Source organism: Mytilus galloprovincialis, chromosome 14 (assembly GCF_965363235.1).
Source record: "Mytilus galloprovincialis chromosome 14, xbMytGall1.hap1.1, whole genome shotgun sequence".
NCBI classification, from domain to species: Eukaryota; Metazoa; Mollusca; class Bivalvia; order Mytilida; family Mytilidae; genus Mytilus; species Mytilus galloprovincialis.
In genome coordinates this window covers 50776166-50793641 of record NC_134851.1, presented here as the reverse complement: position 1 = coordinate 50793641, position 17476 = coordinate 50776166, and the positions used below count along the sequence as shown (strand labels likewise).

The window sequence follows — 17476 nt, the reverse complement described above, 5'->3', positions numbered from 1 at the left end:
ATTAGTTACTGTAATTCATTATTATTAATCGTTGGATATCAATTTTTGGGTACAGCCGAACCACAATTTTAAATGTTCTACGAATTACAAATTTTCTATAGGCTTTGCATGCATAGATTTACAAAACCATGAAATCAAATATCCATGTAACTGCAAATTTTCCTCAATCCAGGAAAAATGATACCCACTAAAATAAATGAATCCACAGTATTTGTATACAGATATGATTTAATTTTGGATGTAACATGTCTTCTGATTGGCTGACGTTATTTTGTTATGAGCCCATAGACATAATTTAGTCATGTGACCGTGACGTCATCAATGTTTTTTCATGGTTTTCTATGGTTTAAAATGGAATTTAGAATTAAATTATAAGAAATAACTGTAATATTTTTTCTGTCTATTCGAAATAACATAAAAAATGTGGTGCACACTGTTAAATAACCCGCTACGCGCGTTATTCAGTGTGCACCACATTTTTTATGTTATTTCTTCATAGACAGAAAAAATATTACAGTCATTCCTAAAATGATTTTGAAAAAGAGTAGAACCCCAACCTAGACAACATTAGGAACAGAACATGTAAAACGTTCATACATATACTATATGTAGCTGCATAAAAGCTTTTTAACCAACCTGTTTATAGGACCCTTATTCTTCCAAGTAATCTGTATTGTAATGAAATTTAAATGATTTCTTTGTAGGCACTTAATCCTATCCTGATATTAGGACTTATACCACTGTTTGAAAAATTGATTTATCCGTGTTTGGATAAATGTAAAGTTCCTAATAGGTGAGTATGAACAAAAGATATGGGGTATCCATCCATGACACAAAATAACAGTTAAAAAAACACAAACACCCAAAGTCACAATGAAAAGTGAAATCACAAAAAATACTAAACCCTGAGGAAAATTCAAAACAGAAAGTCTTCAACATAAATACAAAAAGCTGACCTCACTTCAGAGTACCTCACCTCACTCTGAGCATTGAAGCTGATGTAGAGTACCAGTTATATTTTGGAAGACATTTGATTCAACATTTTAGTTTTTATTCAGATTTTTTTTATTACAGAGCTACAGCCCACAAATGTCTGTTTAAAATTGAATGATAGATCATGATTATTAACATATATATATGGAAACTATTTCTAATTTTTGCAGAAAAGTTTGATAAAGGTTCTATACATTTTAGAATAATTTCAGGATTTAAATCCACCCTGGTATTTTGTATTTTTCAGACCTCTACAGAGAATGGTTGCAGGAATGTTTTTGTCGGTAATAGCTTTTGTTATGGCAGGCTTTGTGCAACTTAAAATAAATGTGAGTAAATTAATTAAACATGGAAATCTACCACTTCTTAATAGATGCAAGTGTGTCACAGCAAAAATAAAGAATCACACCTGCTAGAAGGGGTAAATTTAGTTAAATGAAATAACCTTATATATTTATATAATAGAACATTTTAAGCATTTTGTCCTATGCATATAAAGTGAAAGTTTCTATATATTTTAAACAGTGTAATTTAGATTTTTATAATGTGAATAATTTTGATGTCTTGAGAGTTTTTATTTGGGGTATATTGGGATGCCATGTAAATGATGCATATCTTGTATATCCTATGTCATATTGAATTAAACAAATAATGTTGAATCTTTTATGAAAAATGGTAATTAATTTGTTGTTCTTTAATTACATGTGCTACATACAAATACAAATGTCACAGAAATTGATGTAAGGGCAAATAAAATGTTAACACAAGAAAACAGTATTAGTATCCAATGAAAGGGAAGTAACCATTTTTATAAAAGAATAAATTTTCCTCTGAAGTTCTTTTAATATTTCATCTAGTTATTTGCAATTGGAATAAGACAGCAATCTACAACACAAATATTCATATGAAATATAAATGTATGGGCTTAAATCAAGGTTTGCTACTTTCTCTAGACAAAGTTGAACAAACTCTATGTTGTACAATTTTTGACTTTTGATGAGGTTGAAACAATGATTTATAAACCATAAGGGTCAATGGCCAAGGGTGAATGTTATATCTCTGGGGTTGCAGTCTGCGCCAAAAACTTTTTCAACTACTAGTCTGAAGACCAATATTCTGTCATTTTTCTTATTGGGCCAAATAAAGTTTTGCAAAAATTTACTAGTCTGAATGAAATTTTACTAGTCTGGGGCATTGGAGTAGTTGTTAACCGTGCAGACTGGGGTTGATAAATCATTGCATCAATGGAAATCAAAAGTCAACAATTGTTTTATTTTATGACTTTTTTCTCTTTCTTGAATTTGTACAAATTTAAAACAGGTATACTCGATATATTATCTGATTTTGAATGTTAATTTTCAAAAGTTGAAATAAGGCCGAGAAAAAAAAGATCGATGTTTCCGGTAACCCGACCGACCCTGTTTTTTAGCCCCGACCCTAACTTTTTTATTGGATCTTCAAAAAAAAAAAAAAAAAATTGTATCAACCAACCCCGTTTTTGACACAGGCTTCTGATAGATGACATAATATTTTTTCTCTCTTGCTTCTACTTGCATATAAAGCCAGTAAAACATTTTATTAATGTCAAAAGGTATTCCAAATAGGTTAAAATCCAAGAAATTTGCACAGCAGGTGCTTCAAAAACATTGCAAATGGCACACTTCCGGTTTTTGAAACTAATTACGGATCCGGACTTGGAAAAACCATGATAATTTTCCGGATTTCATTTACGATGTCAAAAAAAAAAAAAAAAAAAAAAAAAAAAAAAAGAATTCCGACCTACCGACCCTATTTTTCAAAATGATGTTACCGGAAACACATATCTTTTTTTTTTAGGCCTAATCAATAAAGTTTCTATTTAAAAAACATCGAAAAACAACAAGAGCTAGGAGAAAAAAATACACTGAAAACAAGAAGAAAAAGAAAAAAAACAGAATTTTCATGATGTCATAAACATACATCATTGATATTGCCTTGGAATATCTATATTTAGGTAACCAATAATGATTTTTTTACGCGGTGAATATTTATAGGATAACTAATCGAAAAATTCAAATAGAGAAAAAATATTCAACGAGTGAATGAACAACACATCAATTCACAAATGTGCGAAGCGCATGAGTTAATTATCAGTGTTTTTCGGTCACGAGTTGAATATTTTTCAATATTTGAATTATTTAATTAGTTATTCTTTTTATTACATTGGCAAATGGCTTTTTTTAAGAAATTAATGTAGAACTATATCTTTTTTCTACACATTCACAATTTGTTTTGATCCACCATTATCGACGTCTTGACAACACCTATTGTTGTATGACGTCTGAGAGTGAAATAACCACGTTTATTTCACAAGTGAAATTATCGGTTTTTATTGAACTGGGAAATCAATGTAATTCATTGCAACCAATGTAATAAAATGTTTTATCAAAGAGGATATCCTATGTTTTTAGCCAATGAAAAAACAGAAAATATATAGTCATTTATTTATTATAGATATCATTGGTCATCTCAACAATATCGATTTTATACTGCTTGAGCCTGTACGGCGAAAGTGAGGAAGCAATCAAGTTGAGATGACAAATAAGAATCTGTTTATCTCTATTTCACCTATGACAATGTTGATTTCAGTGACCGGCATTTACACCCTTAGTTTCTAGCGATAATTTTTCATATTACTCTACTGTGGAAATTATCAGGTAGTTTACTCAATTGAAAATTTCGTATAATAGTGATAACCCTGCTTATCAAGCCTTCCTTGTTTTTGTGTTCCTGCCAATATTCTTGATTGATGCTCCTTAATATTTTACATGTATGACTTCTCAATCTTATGAACTCAATGAAACTCCAGAAAAAAACATCAGTATCATATGATATCATTTAAATTATTTTGCTGGGTTAGTTTATGTAATTTTGGTGGATCATTATCACGTACAATAGGTCAGTTTAATTTTATTCTTGAATATTTTAACATAGTAAACAGTTATTCTAAATGACCAATTTGTTTTATTTTCAGAGTCAGTTTGAATCTCCTTTAACTACTACAGAAATAGGTATAACTCATTACAATGTGTTACCATGTACTGCATCTGTTTCTTCAGCCCACTACAGTCAGAGTATACACAGTCTTCAGGTATATATATTGCTGTATATCTTTTCTGAAGAATATTTATTGGTTTTGTTATGGTGAATTTAATAAAGATTGAGTTCCATGTGTCAAAGCATGACTCTATGATATATAGATAATAGATGTCACATACATATGTATAAGCTTAAACTGATTGTTGAAAAATTTCATTATCAAGAACCCTAGTTTTAAAAAAAGAATAACTTGGATATGAAAACTTCTTTATTTTATGCTTAGATCTTAACTTTATTTTATTGAGGAATGAAGTATTGCTTTTTAACAATACCATTAGTATAATACATTGTACTACTGTTAATTTTTTTCAGTTAGGTGAATTTCAGAAATTCTCACCTGGCAATATCACATGGAATATATCAGCAGATTGTTCTACAGAAAATATCTCTAAAACATTTAGTTTCATAGGAAGTCACTCATATAGACTTGTTATTTTACAAAACAATAGTTCGTCACTGGATCTCATTAAGGTGGGTATACTTTGTGTCTGTATTGAACGGTTTCATTTTTATGCCTGCTCTATTGCCACAATACCAAAATTGATCCCAAAACTGGTTTCCGCAATCAAACTTTACTTTGCTTCTGACAGCCAAATGTTATGAAACTTATACATAATGCTTATTACAACAAAATACAGATCAAGTTTAAAATTGAGTCGCATTGCTTTTACCGTTCTAAAATTATGTCCTTTATGATGTTGCATGCAAACAGGGGCATTTGTTTAATATTGAAAGATGATGGAACCACTCTTTCTGTTCTTTGTTGTCCAGGGGTAGTATAAAGGGAGATAATTTAGGTACCTTTAAGTGTGTATCATCCAGCTTTATTTCTTTTAACGGTATTATATGAGTCCTAAGAAAAAAGTTCCTTTTGTAAAAGTTCACAATAGTAACTTATTTATCCTCAGATTAATTTGATTACAACATGTACACTGCTCAAAACAAAATTGATAACCAATAGAACTTTTACAATACAAACAAATAATAATGTAAATTTACTATTAAAATGTTTTTTAAGTTCAAGAGGATCTAATGAATCTCTTAACGGCTTTGATTCAGTAAATAAATGTATACATGCTATTTTAATTCTTTTTATTGCCTGCTTGGAAATATTCAATTTATATAATAGACGAGTAAGGCAAATTTAATCATACATATAGAGATGGTATACAGGGTGCACGACACAAATTCACAGAAATATCAAGAAGTGAATCCTATGTTTATTAAATTGTACAATAATATTTCCTATTTTATTCAGATAAAGGATCAAAGAAAGAAATCAGGAGAAGGAAATGCTTTAATAAGGTAAATCAAATATGTCTCTTATTAATGTTTGGAAGATTCCAATATATCTTTTATTAATCTTTGGAAGATTCCAATATATCTGTTATTAATCTTTGGAGGATTCCAATATATCTTTTATAATCTTTGGAAGATTCCAATATATCTTTTATAATGTTTGGAAGATTCCAATATATCTCTTAAAAATCTTACCTGTTTTACCTTTTGTGATATGTTCCCATAAATCATGATCAACAGAAAATGGAAACATCAGAATAGGTTTTTTTTTTTGCACAAAAATGTCATGGTATAGCCTCTCTTTTAAACCCTTGTGGTATCTTCTTCTAAAGGAGAAGGTAAATTGTAACTTCAGAAATCCAATAATGGGTTATTTATACCTACTTTTTGTAATTGGCATCACCAAATCTATGCCTAATGGATTGGAAATCAAGTAGAAAGAATAATTTGTTTTGAGAACTTTGGTTCTTGGTTATCAGGGTCAACCTGTTGTCTTAAGTTATTAGGGTCAATCTGTGGTCCTTGGTGATGAAGGTTAATCTTTGGTAACTACTACAATCTGTATGTGCTTGTCCCAAGTCAGGAACCTATAATTCAGTGGTTGTCAGTTGATCATTTGTTTTACAATTTTTGTTTTGTTATAAATTATGACGTTAAATTTCTCAGTGAAGTTATTTGATAATTTCATGGCAGTTTATAGTCAATTATAATGTATGGGTTTATTCATTGTTGAAGGCCATACTGTTGCCAATAATTGCTTACATCAACTTCATTTGAAAATTGGCAATCCTACCACATCTCTATATTGTATCAGTGGTGTTGTGGTCTGGTCACAAGTGGTAGCATGTTCAGCTTGGTCATCAGAGGGTGTTTGTTTGAACCTTGGCTAGGTCAAAACAAAGACTTTAAAATTGGTATTTGCTGCTTCTCTACGAAGTATGCAGAATTTAGGAGTAACAGCAAAGACTCATGTACAACTATTGTATACAACTTCTATAAAACTGCACACTTTTTTCAGTGTTATGAATATGGATAATTCTATAGGGAGTGTGAAACTGGTACCAACTACTTATACTGGTACTGTTACAGAGAAAACAGGGATCACATTTGATATCAAAAACCACACCCACCTGTCTTTAGAACCTGAAAGGTAAGATGATATTTCTATTTGTAAATTAATAAGCTGTAATTTTTAAACTTTGGCATGGTTTTCCCTGTGTAAATTCTCTTTTTTGTGCAAAATAATATTTCTTTAATCTCCTGTTGTGTGAATCTGTATGAAGGATTAAAGAGGAAAGTTTTACATAAAACAGATGAACATTATTTTCTTTTGTTATGAATAATAATAACATTGTCATCACAGTTACTGGAAATGGAAAATCTAGGAGAAATTAAACAAATCAATAGCTACCAAATATAGATAAAATAATCATTTGGTACCTAACACTACAGGGAGATAACTCTGTAAAATCAGCTAAACGTTTTAATTACGTTGTGTTGTTTAGGGAATATTAAGCTTCTCGATGATCAAAATAAGTGTTTGTCAAACTGCTATATAACCAGTGTAATTTTTCTGATAAAACGGTTGGTTAAAATTTTTTGAAATTTTTATATTTTTGTCAAAGGGTTAAAGTAAATACTTAGTCAAAATTTTATGAAAATTAAACGAGCCAAATTAATTTTAGTTAAGGTGTTGGGTACCACCTTAAGAATTATAAGTTATGCTGTAAAACAACATCATTATATCTACTGTTACTTCAATAGAACATTCTTAATATGAAGGGTCTGTTCATGACTTAGGCCTGATGTTTAGAGATGATGTATTGAATCATTTTGCTGTAATGAAAATTTACTATCTGTTTACCTAATAACAATTAATTTAACAGTTATGAAGTTTATAAGTTACCGAAGAATGGTGATAATGCAACAGATTGGAGTCTGGTGTCTACTGTCAAGTTGGGTATAGGTGGAATATATACACTTCTGTTATATAATGAAAATAGCAAAGTAAGTACTGGTATATCAAAGCTTTTATTACATAGAAATGTCCTTTCAAATTTATCCTTGGATATAAAGTAATCATAAAAAGACAAATGTGTCATATGCAGCCTGTCTTTACAACAGAAATTCTGGTGGAAGATTAATTTTCATCATTTGTTTAAACACCTAGAAGTCAAAAGTAATATGTGTTAAAAAAAAAACCCAGAAGCTGTGTAAAACACTAAATGCACTCTTAATTCATTATATGTGTTCAACCTTTATCGTTGTGAACACATGCAAATGACCAAAAAATGTTTTGTTAACTTGATGACAAGGTATTGCAAACAATACACTATAACCAATTATTGATAACCTGCAACATTAATACATTATCAGGTGGTTTTTTTTTTGGATAAAAACATTTTAGATTATTTTCAGTTGTACAAGTTTTACTGTTATTTATCAGACAAGTATTATTGTTTTATTTTCATGTTCTTTATTTCAGACAAACCTGATGTTATTCACTAGTGTAGAACAGAACTCCTTGTCTATGTTTGTCATGGTACCACAGTATATAGTTATAACTTGTTATTTATTTCAGACAAACCTGATGTTATTCACCAGTGTAGAACAGAACTCCTTGTCTATGTTTGTCATGGTACCACAGTATATAGTTATAACTGTTCTTTATTTCAGACAAACCTGATGTTATTCACCAGTGTAGAACAGAACTCCTTGTCCATGTTTGTGATGGTACCACAGTATATAGTTATAACTGTTCTTTATTTCAGACAAATGTAATGTTATTCACCAGTGTAGAACAGAACTCCTTGTCCATGTTTGTGATGGTACCACAGTATATAGTTATAACTGTTGTTTATTTCAGACAAACCTGATGTTATTCACCAGTGTAGAACAGAACTCCTTGTCTATGTTTGTCATGGTACCACAGTATATAGTTATAACTGTTCTTTATTTCAGACAAACCTGATGTTATTCACCAGTGTAGAACAGAACTCCTTGTCCATGTTTGTCATGGTACCACAGTATATAGTTATAACTGTTCTTTATTTCAGACAAACCTGATGTTATTCACCAGTGTAGAACAGAACTCCTTGTCTATGTTTGTCATGGTACCACAGTATATAGTTATAACTGTTGTTTATTTCAGACAAACCTAATGTTATTCACCAGTGTAGAACAGAACTCCTTGTCCATGTTTGTGATGGTACCACAGTATATAGTTATAACTGTTGTTTATTTCAGACAAACCTGATGTTATTCACCAGTGTAGAACAGAACTCCTTGTCCATGTTTGTCATGGTACCACAGTATATAGTTATAACTGTTCTTTATTTCAGACAAACCTAATGTTATTCACCAGTGTAGAACAGAACTCCTTGTCTATGTTTGTCATGGTACCACAGTATATAGTTATAACTGTTCTTTATTTCAGACAAACCTGATGTTATTCACCAGTGTAGAACAGAACTCCTTGTCCATGTTTGTCATGGTACCACAGTATATAGTTATAACTGTTGTTTATTTCAGACAAACCTAATGTTATTCACCAGTGTAGAACCTTATCCATGTTTGTGATGGTACCACAGTATATAGTTATAACTGTTGTTTATTTCAGACAAACCTAATGTTATTCACCAGTGTGGAACAGAACTCCTTGTCTATGTTTGTGATGGTACCACAGTATATAGTTATAACTGTTGTCTTTATTTCAGACAAACTTTATGTTATTCACAAGTGTAGAACAGAACTCCTTGTCCATGTTTGTGATGGTACCACAGTATATAGTTATAACTGTTGTTTATTTCAGACAAACCTGATGTTATTCACCAGTGTAGAACAGAACTCCTTGTCCATGTTTGTCATGGTACCACAGTATATAGTTATAACTGTTGTTTATTTCAGACAAACCTAATGTTATTCACCAGTGTAGAACAGAACTCCTTGTCTATGTTTGTCATGGTACCACAGTGTATAGTTATAACTGTTGTTTATTTCAGACAAACCTAATGTTATTCACCAGTGTAGAACAGAACTCCTTGTCTATGTTGGTCATGGTACCACAGTATATAGTTATAACTGTGGGGGAAATTCTTTTCTCAATTACTGGTCTCTCGTTTGGATATTCACAGGTGATTATTATTTTATAAACCATTTGGCATTCAATATGATACAGTTATTTCCCTTGCCAGAGGAAGATATGAAGATTTGTTCACCCAAAAATAAGGGTGATTAAATCTTCATATCTACCAAGGCCAAGGGAAATGAATGTGTTATTCCACTGCCTATGCATTGTTTACTTGTTTACTTATTTACAATAACTGCAGATTACCTCCCTTGATTTAGTCCTGACATTTCAGAGGGGAATATAAAGATTTGTTCAATGACTTGGGATAGTCTCAACCAATCAAATATTGATTGAACTACCATTATGTATAAGCAGTGGAATAATATAAGTGACTGACCTTATATGTTATATACATGTATAGGGTCAGTAAATTCCAATAGCACTTTGTGTAACAAATATATCTTGCAGACTATCTTAATATGTGTCATTTAGGAACCTTTTGATTGGTGTTCTATCAAGGTGAACAAGTCTTCAATATAACAAACTCTTGGTCAATATGAAAACAAATGCCAACAATAATGATTTATCACCTTTTCATGTGTTTTCTGCATTTTTTTCAATCATTCATCATCAATTTCTTTGTCTGTTGTCCGTGTTTTCAGATTTTTCCTCAACGTCGTGTTTTTTTCTTAAAGAGATATATACCAATACTAACTGTGTCTCACATTAAACCATGCCCATATTAAATATACATGGTCTCCACACGGTCGCTTTTAACCAATGATAGTCCTAGAAATATATAGGAGGTAAGATGATTTTTGTTACATTTTTTCCAACTTCTGTATTGAGGAATGATATGTTATTTGGTTAGGAACTAATCATGATGAGTTGTATCTTTAAACAAAGTTTATTTTCTGTTGTGCAGTCACTTCCTGCTTGAAGATGTCTTGAATTTTAGCTATATGTTATGTGCATAGATTTTTTGTTACATATTATTTAGGTTGGTTGATATTTAAACTTTGTCTTATATGCCATTTATAAATCTACAAGATGAGACACATGGTGCTTGATGATACTTAAAGACTTTAAGATTACATTATTATTATTATATACCAACTGAGTCAGAATTTTATTAATGTCTAAACATTCATTGTTATTTTTCTTGATTTGAGATTTTATGCCACTTTTCTTAAACTTCAGTAGAAGATACTGTATACAGCAATACTTATAACTAATGACATCATTAATTTGTCTGCCTTCGATGTATAAGATCAATATTATTTTAATATAGGAAGATTTGGTATGAGAGCCAAATAGACAACTCTCGATCCAAGTCACAATTTATAAAAGTTAACCATTATAGGTCAAGGTACGATCTTCAACACAGAGCCAAGTCTCACACTGAACAGCAAGCTAAAAAGGGCCCCAAAGATTACTAGTGTAAAACCATACAAAGGGGAAAACCAACAGTCTAATTTATATAAAAAACAGGAAACGTGAAACACTTATGAACCACATAAACAGAAAACAACCAATGAACATCAGTATTCTGACTTAGGACAGGTGCAATATGATTATATTAATGTTTATCTATGAATTCGGAATCACATAAAAATGATTTGATATGAAGTAGATATATTTGAATCAGTAAGTCAACAGCATCCAAAATAAATATTTACATGTATCTATTTTACCTTTGATGCTGGGTACCCACAGAAACCACTTTTTTCTAAAAATGGTTTCTGTTTAAATTATCAAAAAAACTCTTATATTCTGTTAAAACTGGTTAATTGTTTTAATGTAGTTTTTCTTTTGTTTACAGGCACCAAAGTCCATGAAATCCTTTATTCAGGCAGCCTTTCTAATGAACACTGCCTTTGGCAATTTAATTGTTGCAATAATATCTGAAATCCGATTATTTTCTAATCAGGTAAGATATAAAAGGAAGATGTGGTATGAAGATAATATTTGTACAATTTTACATAACAAACTGTGTAACTGAAAATGGACAAATAGTTTTGGCAATGATGATCCTTGATTTAACCATTTTAGAAAAATGATATTTTTGTAATCATTTTAATGACATCAAGTTCTGATTTTGAATTTTGATTTTATGGTGATGTCGGCCAATAATATTTTTTATACACAAAACAAAATTTTGAGGATTTAAAGAATATATTTCCTTTCCTAATCAGTGGTGCCTTTCATATTTGTTTATTGTAATTTGTTAATGAGATTTTTTTTATTGTATTATGTTTATGACATTAGTTTATTGTATTTTGCAGGCTGTGGAGTTTTTCTTCTATGCAGTGATTATGTTAATAGACATTCTGATATTCATGGTCATTGCTTATTTCTATGAGTATGTCAGGGTAACAGAAGAGGCTACCATACATACAGAAGATACATCAGGACTTATAGATAATTTAGAAATGGAAGATAGTTATAAAAATAAGTAATGCAATAATTGGACAACTTGTTAAAAGAATAATTTCCTGGTGTATGTCTTTTGTCCCTTTAAAAGAGTATAGTATAGTAATGTCATTTTAATGAAGAAGAAAAAACATTATAATTCAAAGTTTATGTTTTGGATTATTCTTATATGCTGTTAATCAAGTTCTCTGATATATTTTGTGATTTTTTAGAATGCTACTGCAAATTGAATTCAATTTTTCTTTGTTCAAAAGTAATGTGTGTTCAGATTTGGTGCTAAGCCAGGCGGATTGCAAAATTAATACTACCACAATGCCAAACGTGATTATAATGTTTATTTGTTACCAATATATTTGTGCATGGCAGGTTTTAATTATGAGATTATTTAGTGTTTTATTACTGTAAATTTAGAAATAATTGCAATCTTTTTTATTATTTCAAAATATGTGACAGGGTTAAATCTGATAATTTAAACTTGCATTCAGAAATTATTTATATTTGTTTTATTAGTTAATATTTTATGACTGAGTTCTAATCTTAAATTGTTTATGACTACATCAACCTGAGGTTTCGATTTACCTTTACAGATGTCTTTTTGTTTTTTGTGTCATTTGGTTTTCTGTCTCATTGACATATACCCCACATCTTGTGATGAATGATATGAGCATTGGATTATATGATGATATATATCCTCCTTATTTGAAATCAGCTGGTCAAAAATAGAGTAGAAAATTACAGAGCATATATTGTCAGATTGAGTAAAAACAGGGACACTACATAAGATAATTCAGAATAATGACTACAAACTTTATCATGAAGTAATTGGTAAAAAAAAAATTAATGAATCCAGAATAGAAAAGTATGCCAGCTTGATCCACATTGCAAAATAGTATCTGATAAACATAGACGATACTTTTAAATCATTCCATTTCAGTATTTTAAGAATCATCAATGTAATGACACGGATTGCCAAAACATTTACAATGTTGTCCATACTGTTGAATGTGAAAATGACTTATAATTATCTTCATAGATTGTGAAAAATGGGGAAAAAAATTAAAGATAAACGTATCGGACATTATAACATATAGCAGTTTTTGATAACCCAAATCTCCCACCAAAGAAATCATAATATGAAAATTCATGTATCTTCCAATTTGTGGTAGGAAATACCATGTATTTAGTTACACCAAGGAGGTTATATTAGAAGGAGAGTGAACACTCTGCTTGATACAAAATTAGCATCCCCAGGATAGCAGTTCGATCAGAGAAAACTGATAAAATTATAAAGAAACCGACATGTTTATCACCCACTTGACATGGCCCTCTGATGTACCTGGCTGTTACCGCGGGTAGTTTGGGCTATTAGATAAATTGCATATGTCACGTGATTGTTATCAGTGACTGGGTCATTAAAGTTCAGGTGTATTTTTAGTTACAGTGCAGTGGATAGGTGTTTATGATTTGGAAAAAGATTTGATGCTCAATTTCAAAATCAACCGTCTGTCTACGGTGAAAAAAGATAAAGAAATGACAAAGTTATGAGGGTTTAAAGGAAAGTTAGTGAGCGATTTTTATTCAACACTACATTGGTTTAAACAAAGATTTTCGCTTCACCTGTCAATTTCTGCTTATGAGAATTGGCAGGTAATAATCATAGAAAATATACGAATATGCAAAGTACTTTAGTTACGGTGACCGGTAACGACCGGAAGGAATATTTGCAATTGAAACATAGAGAAATTTATCGGGAACATCGTAAAAGTGACTTAATTTCTGTTATGACTGTTGATATTAACATTGACGGCAATGAGACGGATATTCGTTTAATTTCTCTTGGTAATAAGTTTACTTTTAACATTAAATTTTAATTTTTAATTACATAATAAAAAATATCACAAAAAATCTGATTAACATTTCAATAATTGTATATCCGGTCAGTTTATGACACCTCGGGTGTTTCTGTTCTTACTCGGGTATAATTAAAATTAAAATACATGTAATTAGGACAAAATCACCCTCTGTGACAGAGTCGATCTCAACTTATTAACACCCACTTACAGAAAAGTCGGTAACATTTTATGTGTAATTATCGTCTTTCGTTCTCTCTCCTTCTAATATAACCTCCTTGGTTACACATATATATGTTCTCCTGTCATATGCTTTGATAACATATTTAGTTAAAAATAAGTTTTACCACAAATTGGAAAATGCAATAAAGTTTGTTATTTTTATATATTATTTTATATTTTATTTGTATATGTAAAATATGGTGTAGGGATCAGTAAAATATATATGTATCAGTGTGCAAATGAAGATTTCATTTTTCTACATGAGAGATTAAACTTTAAAATGAAACCATGAAAATTGAAACTGTCAAATGCATGTCATCAAAATCAATCTGCAAATATCTTCATACTAAAGAGAGAGCAATTTAAAATTTATGTTATAAGTATCAATTGTATAAAAATATAAAAAAGATTATTTCTCTTGAAATGCTGCATTAGTTCAACTACTATATGTAAAAATGAATCTAAAGAATATCGAATCTACTTGAATCTTAATGAATCTGAATAAGAAGATTTAGCTTTTTACTCTTTTGAGGAAATAGATAAGGTTGTGAATGTTTTTTTTTTTGTTTTTTTTTCATTACATTCCTGTTTTTTTTTTTGAAGTTTGCAAATTTTGTGTCAGATATAGTTGATATGTTGATATAGTAAACCTCATTGTAAAGTGTTAATGTAATTTTTTAATAATGCTACTTTATAATGTCTACATTATTTCCTACAATGATTTGTTTGACATAAGGTTTAAATGTTACAGAATATTAAGTGAAAAAGACAATTTATAAATACATTATCAAAATGACAGGGTATTAGATAAAATTTATTGCTGCATAATATGTTTATTAAAAACTGAACTCATCTGTTTTTTTATTTGTTGATCTTTTTATGCAATACTTGTATTTTTATGAAAAGCTGTTACAGCAAGAAGAAAAAGACTTTTTTTTAGCCATTTGTTAATATAAAATATCTTTTTATTGTACAAAATTATTCACATTTTTCATGGTTCTTTTTTATTTTCTCATGCTGATTTTTTTTTCTTGTAATCTCGAAATCCTATAAATAAGGTGATCAGATGATGAAACAATCCAAAGAAGGATAAGATCAAATGTATCCTATTTTTTAATTAAACATTAAATTAAGTGATGACTTGTCAAAATTAAAGAATGAATAACTGAAACTTTAACATATTTTAAGACATCTATATCAGTTCCAGAAAATTATTAATTAAACCTAGATAGTTGTAAAATTTACATTTGATATTTTGTTTAAAAATTCCATTTGGATATTATTTTGTTTCTTTTTGAATAACTAGTAATTTTAAAATTGATTGATAAAAAAAAATAGTCACAAGTTCTTCTAGAACATGATCTTTTATTGTAGGTTTAGAACAAAATTAAATCATTCCTATAGGTGAATGGTTTTGCCATGAGTACTACATATGTAGATATTAATTTATGAGATCTAATACTTTTGTCTGAAAGAGTAAATATATTTTTATATAAAGTTAGTTGATATTATATTTGTTATGTGTTAAGTTTTTTTTTAAATATAATTTCATGTTAATTATTTTATATTTTTCTATTTTGAGTATGTATGTTATTTCAAGCTTGTTATCATGGTAGAAATTTACATATTTTATTTATATTTAGTTTAGTTAGGGATTCAATTTTTCCAGGTGATCTGGTTCCTTCTTAGAAAATTATGTTTTTATTGTATTACTTTTTTTCATCATGAGTTATTTTTGTTCAGATCTTGAAATCCTACGAGAAATGAAATCTGTACCACACTGATGTCAATACTTGATCTTCATAATTAAAAAAATTTAAGTGAAGCTGTGTTGTTATTCATTTATAAATAAAAGTAAAAGTTTGGTAAAGGCAAATGAGACAGCAACCAAACAACAACATTAACAAAAAATCCTTTAGATGGCAAATGTCTTCAATAACATGCAGGTTCCAATACAATATATCAAGCATTTAATCCTTCCAATTGATATATCTCTTTATGACAATCATCATTAAACTTTATAAAAGAATCCGTTGAACATAGTGTAGCACAAAGCTTGTTGAAGGTGACAAAAGGGGACATGTTAGAGCTCAAATATTTAATCTTAAATATCCTGGCTCCCAATTATGAAATTGGGTTCAGTAATATTATATCTTGCATTCACTGGAAAATTGGTACCGTTAATGTTATTACTACCACTGGGTCGATGCCTCTGCTGGTGGACTGTTAGTCCCCGAGGGTATCACCAGCCCAGTAGCCAGTACTTCGGTACTGGCATGAAAATACGATTTTTTTGTGTTATTAAAATTTGCTGTTACAAAATGTTAGAAATTATTATAAATTAAGGAATGTATCTCCCTCATGCAAAGCTCTGATTCCTTTCACAGATTTGGCTATACTTTTTGGACCTTTTGGATTATAGCTCTTCATCTTTTATATAAGCTTTGGATTTCAAATATTTTGGCCACGAGCATCACTGAAGAGACATGTATTGTCGAAATGCGCATCTGGTGCAGGAAAATTGGTACCGTTAATGTTATTATCAGACTTGTGGCTTGACCTCTGTCATGTGGTGTTGAAGATAATATGTTTTCCTTTAGTAAACTTCTGTTCAGAAATCAAATGCCATCCTGAAATGATGTCAAAACAGTGATGACTTAATTATTTATTCAATGAAAGGATGATCTATTTGATTTTTAGGGACATACTGAGGTTATTGATCAAGGTCTGAATCATTAACATGCTGGATTGAATGTTTTTTTGTTAATATTTATTATTTTTATAAGAACATGGGTACACAATTAAAATTACAATGTCAGATGTATTTTGTACAATGTACGAGATCAAAATGGATGTTTTTTGTTGGTTTAACACCTCTAGAACGTAAAATTAACTGATTAAAAACATCATGTTTCTGTTAATTTTTAGCTCACCTGGCCCAAAGGTCCAATGAAGCTTTTCTCATGACATTGCATCTGTCGTCGTCTGTTAAATTATACAAAAATTTTCTCATCTGAAACTACTGGGCCAACTTTATCAAACTTGACAACAATCATCAATTAAGGGTATCTGTGTTTGATGACTAAGCCAGCCAACCAAGATGGCTGACATGGTTAAATATAGAACATAGGGTTAATATGCAATTTTTGTCTATTTGAAATTGTTATAAATAGAGAAAATATGACAAGGCGGTCAATTTTGCGGTTAAAGTTAGTAGGAGTGATTGGCCTTAAATGAAGATTATTTGGGTACAAATTGCATGAAAGTAATAAAACAGGTTAAAAATTCATTGTATTAAAACAAAATTATATTTTAATCTATAACTTTACTACAAATATCAAGTCAATATCTTCAAGCATGACAAAAAAAGTGTGGATTATTTTAGTGATTTTTTTAAGTCCAAGGACCATAACTCTGCACACAATCATCAGTACGGATCACAAATCGAACTTGATCTGTAACTTGTGATAAA

The 17476-nt window shown here is 29.9% G+C and overlaps 1 protein-coding gene across 7 annotated transcripts in view; it reads left to right on the top strand.

Moving 5' to 3' along the window:
• LOC143059694 (solute carrier family 15 member 1-like) overlaps nt 1-15829 on the top strand; it is a 35530-nt gene extending 19701 nt beyond the window's left edge. For 3 of the 7 annotated variants that reach the window (XM_076233241.1, XM_076233242.1, XM_076233240.1), the window contains 10 exons: nt 705-793; nt 1241-1322; nt 4007-4123; nt 4444-4602; nt 5390-5436; nt 6449-6580; nt 7317-7437; nt 9432-9563; nt 11322-11429; nt 11785-15829. In XM_076233241.1, coding sequence (XP_076089356.1) covers nt 705-793; nt 1241-1322; nt 4007-4123; nt 4444-4602; nt 5390-5436; nt 6449-6580; nt 7317-7437; nt 9432-9563; nt 11322-11429; nt 11785-11958 — 1161 coding nt within the window. In that variant the 3' untranslated portion in view covers nt 11959-15829. The other 4 variants (XM_076233244.1, XM_076233245.1, XM_076233243.1 and 1 more) reach the window with 4 other exon arrangements.
• The last annotated feature ends 1647 nt before the right edge of the window (nt 15830-17476 follow it).